At 39.1% G+C, this 2,512-nt stretch overlaps 1 protein-coding gene across 3 annotated transcripts in view; it reads right to left on the reverse strand.

The window, feature by feature from the left end:
- Positions 1-2,512, reverse strand: part of Lyrm7 (LYR motif containing 7) — a 27,783-nt gene that overhangs the window by 16,895 nt on the left and 8,376 nt on the right. For all 3 annotated transcript variants that reach the window (XR_002379152.2, XM_021177324.2, XM_029484246.1), the window contains exon 4: positions 1,182-1,263. Coding sequence is in view for 2 of the 3 variants with exons in the window: in XM_021177324.2 (XP_021032983.1) it covers positions 1,182-1,263 (82 nt within the window). In the remaining variant the exon portion in view is untranslated. The remainder of the gene's footprint in view (positions 1-1,181; positions 1,264-2,512) is intronic.

The raw sequence follows: 2,512 nt of genomic DNA on the forward strand, positions 1-2,512 counted from the left end.
AAAAAAAAAAAAAAAGTACCCACCAGAAAAGAAAAATATGCCAACTAGCCTCCATTCAAATAAGGAACTCCTCAAAGGGAAAAGACACAGGGGAAGGTTCTCAGGCTGCACACATCCAACAAAAGGTTTGTATGTAGAACACACAGCATTCCTTTAAGTCAATAAAAAGAGACAAGTGAACAGAATGCTTCAGTAGGTACTTTATAAAGAGGATACTCTGATCTGCACTAACTGAAGGTGTTCACGCTTCCTTAGTCAGCAGACAATTGCTAACTAAGGGGCCTGTTAGATGCATGTCACCAAGCCTGGTACCCCAAATTCAACCTCTCAAACCCATGTGTTAAAAGCTATCTTCTGACCTCCTCTTGTATGTATGTATGTATGTATTTAGATGCATGTCACACATACACACACACGTCAAGTTGTAATCTGCAATGAGATTTTGCTAACACTCCAGTAGGAGTCTTGAGACAACAGATTTTTACATTTCCATTTCCTATAGTTGCAATTCTTCTAACTAAAATAACAAATTATAGAACAAAAAGTAAAGGAATAGACTGAGTCTAGGTAGATAATAAACTTTGCCAGAAAAATTAATGAATATGGGTATATAAAAATGGTTGGCTGGGAGGTGGTGGTGTACCCCTTTAATTCCAGCACTTGGTAAGCAGACCAGGCAGATCTCTGTGAGTTCAAGGCCATCCTGATCTACAGAGCAAGTTTCACACAGCCAGGGCTACACACACACATACACACACACACACACACACACACACACACACACACAAAACTGTCTTGAAAAAACAAACAAACAAACACCTAAAAATGAACTTAAAAATAAAAATAAAAAACAGGGGGTCAACAAAATGGCTCAGTTAGGAAAATATTTGCCGTGAAAGCATGAGAATCTGACTTCAATCCCTGGTGTCAATGTTAAGGAGTAATGCCAGTATATATAATCCCAGCACTCAGGAGAGCCAGCCTGATTTACACAGTAAGTTCTAAGATAGCCTGGGCTACACAGTGAAACCTTTTCTCAAAAAACAAAACAAAACAAAACAAAACAAAAAAAACCCTTAAACATTAATAACAACAAATAAAAACAAGACAAACAAAGGTACAGTAATTGTTCACTATTTTGAAACATCCCATCAGCAATCATTTTCTCCCACTTTACTTACGCAGTGTGTCATGGTCTGTGTGAATTCCTTGAATAACAGCTGTTCTGAGCAATAATTCCACATCAGAACCTAGTTTCATCATCTGTTAAGAAAATCAAACAGAAAAAAAACAAAAACAAAAAACAACAACAATCAGACAGAGTAACCCTTAAGGTTAAGAGTGCTTCCGTAAGGCTGCACTGGTCTTGAAAACCACAGTTCTACAGGTCCCTTTCTGGTAAGGCAGCTTTTCGCTGTGCGACTGTATCAAGCATTATAGAAAGCCCAGCAGTTCGGACGCTCTTCATTTTAATTAGTCATCCCATGTTTTGTTCAAAAACAGTTTTAGGACTTTTCTGTTTTATGTTTTTAAATGTGTGGTGGCAGACACCTTTGGTCCCAGCACTCTGGAGGCAGAGGCTGGCAATCCCTGTGAGGACAGCCTTGTCCACATAGTGTTCTAGGACAGCTAGAGCTACAGAGTGAGACCCTGCCTCAAAAAAACCAATACAAACAAAAAGTATTTTCACCTGATATCTTATTCACTTGTATAAATGCTATTAAATATGAGAGATATTCTCTCATTTGTATTTTCTCCTTTACCAAATCCAACCTTCATACCATAAGTATCCTCACAAGTAATTGTATTTTCTTACTTCTTTTTTTAAGGCAGTAGTTATCCCAGACTGACACTGGACTCATGATTCTCCAGCTTCACTTCCTGAGTTCTAGAAGGACAGGCACAGTCACTCCACCATGCCCAGCTCTGCTCTGTGTGGCTTCTCCTAAGGGTGCTTCCCTACCTTTATACAAAGTGAGACACAGAAAACACAGGATAGGGCTGGAGAGATGGCTCAGCGGTTAAGAGCACTGACTGCTCTTCCGGAGGTCCTGAGTTCAAATTCCGGCAACCACATGGTGGCTCACAGCCACCCATAATGAGATCTGAAGACAGCTACAGTGTACTTACATATAATAAATAAATAAAATCTTTAAAAAGAAAGAAAGAAAGAAAGAAAGAAAGAAAGAAAGAAAGAAAGAAAGAAAGAAAATGCAGGATGAAGGCAAAATGCGCACTCACCAGGTTGTGCATGACACAGAAGAACTCGTGTGTACTTTTTAGTATTGAGAGCATTAGGAGCGTCTTCACCTTGAGCAAGCAACCAAAACGCATACTATGGCTATTTGCACCAATGCCATGATAGAAAAAAATTTTGTTTTGTTTTGTTTTGTTTTTAAAGATTTATTTATTTATTATATGTAAGTACACTGTAGCTGTCTTCAGACACTCCAGAAGAGGGCGCCAGATCTCGTTACGGATGGTTGTGAGCCACCATGTGGTTGCTGGGATT

This window comes from Mus caroli, chromosome 11, assembly GCF_900094665.2.
Source record: "Mus caroli chromosome 11, CAROLI_EIJ_v1.1, whole genome shotgun sequence".
NCBI classification, from domain to species: Eukaryota; Metazoa; Chordata; class Mammalia; order Rodentia; family Muridae; genus Mus; species Mus caroli.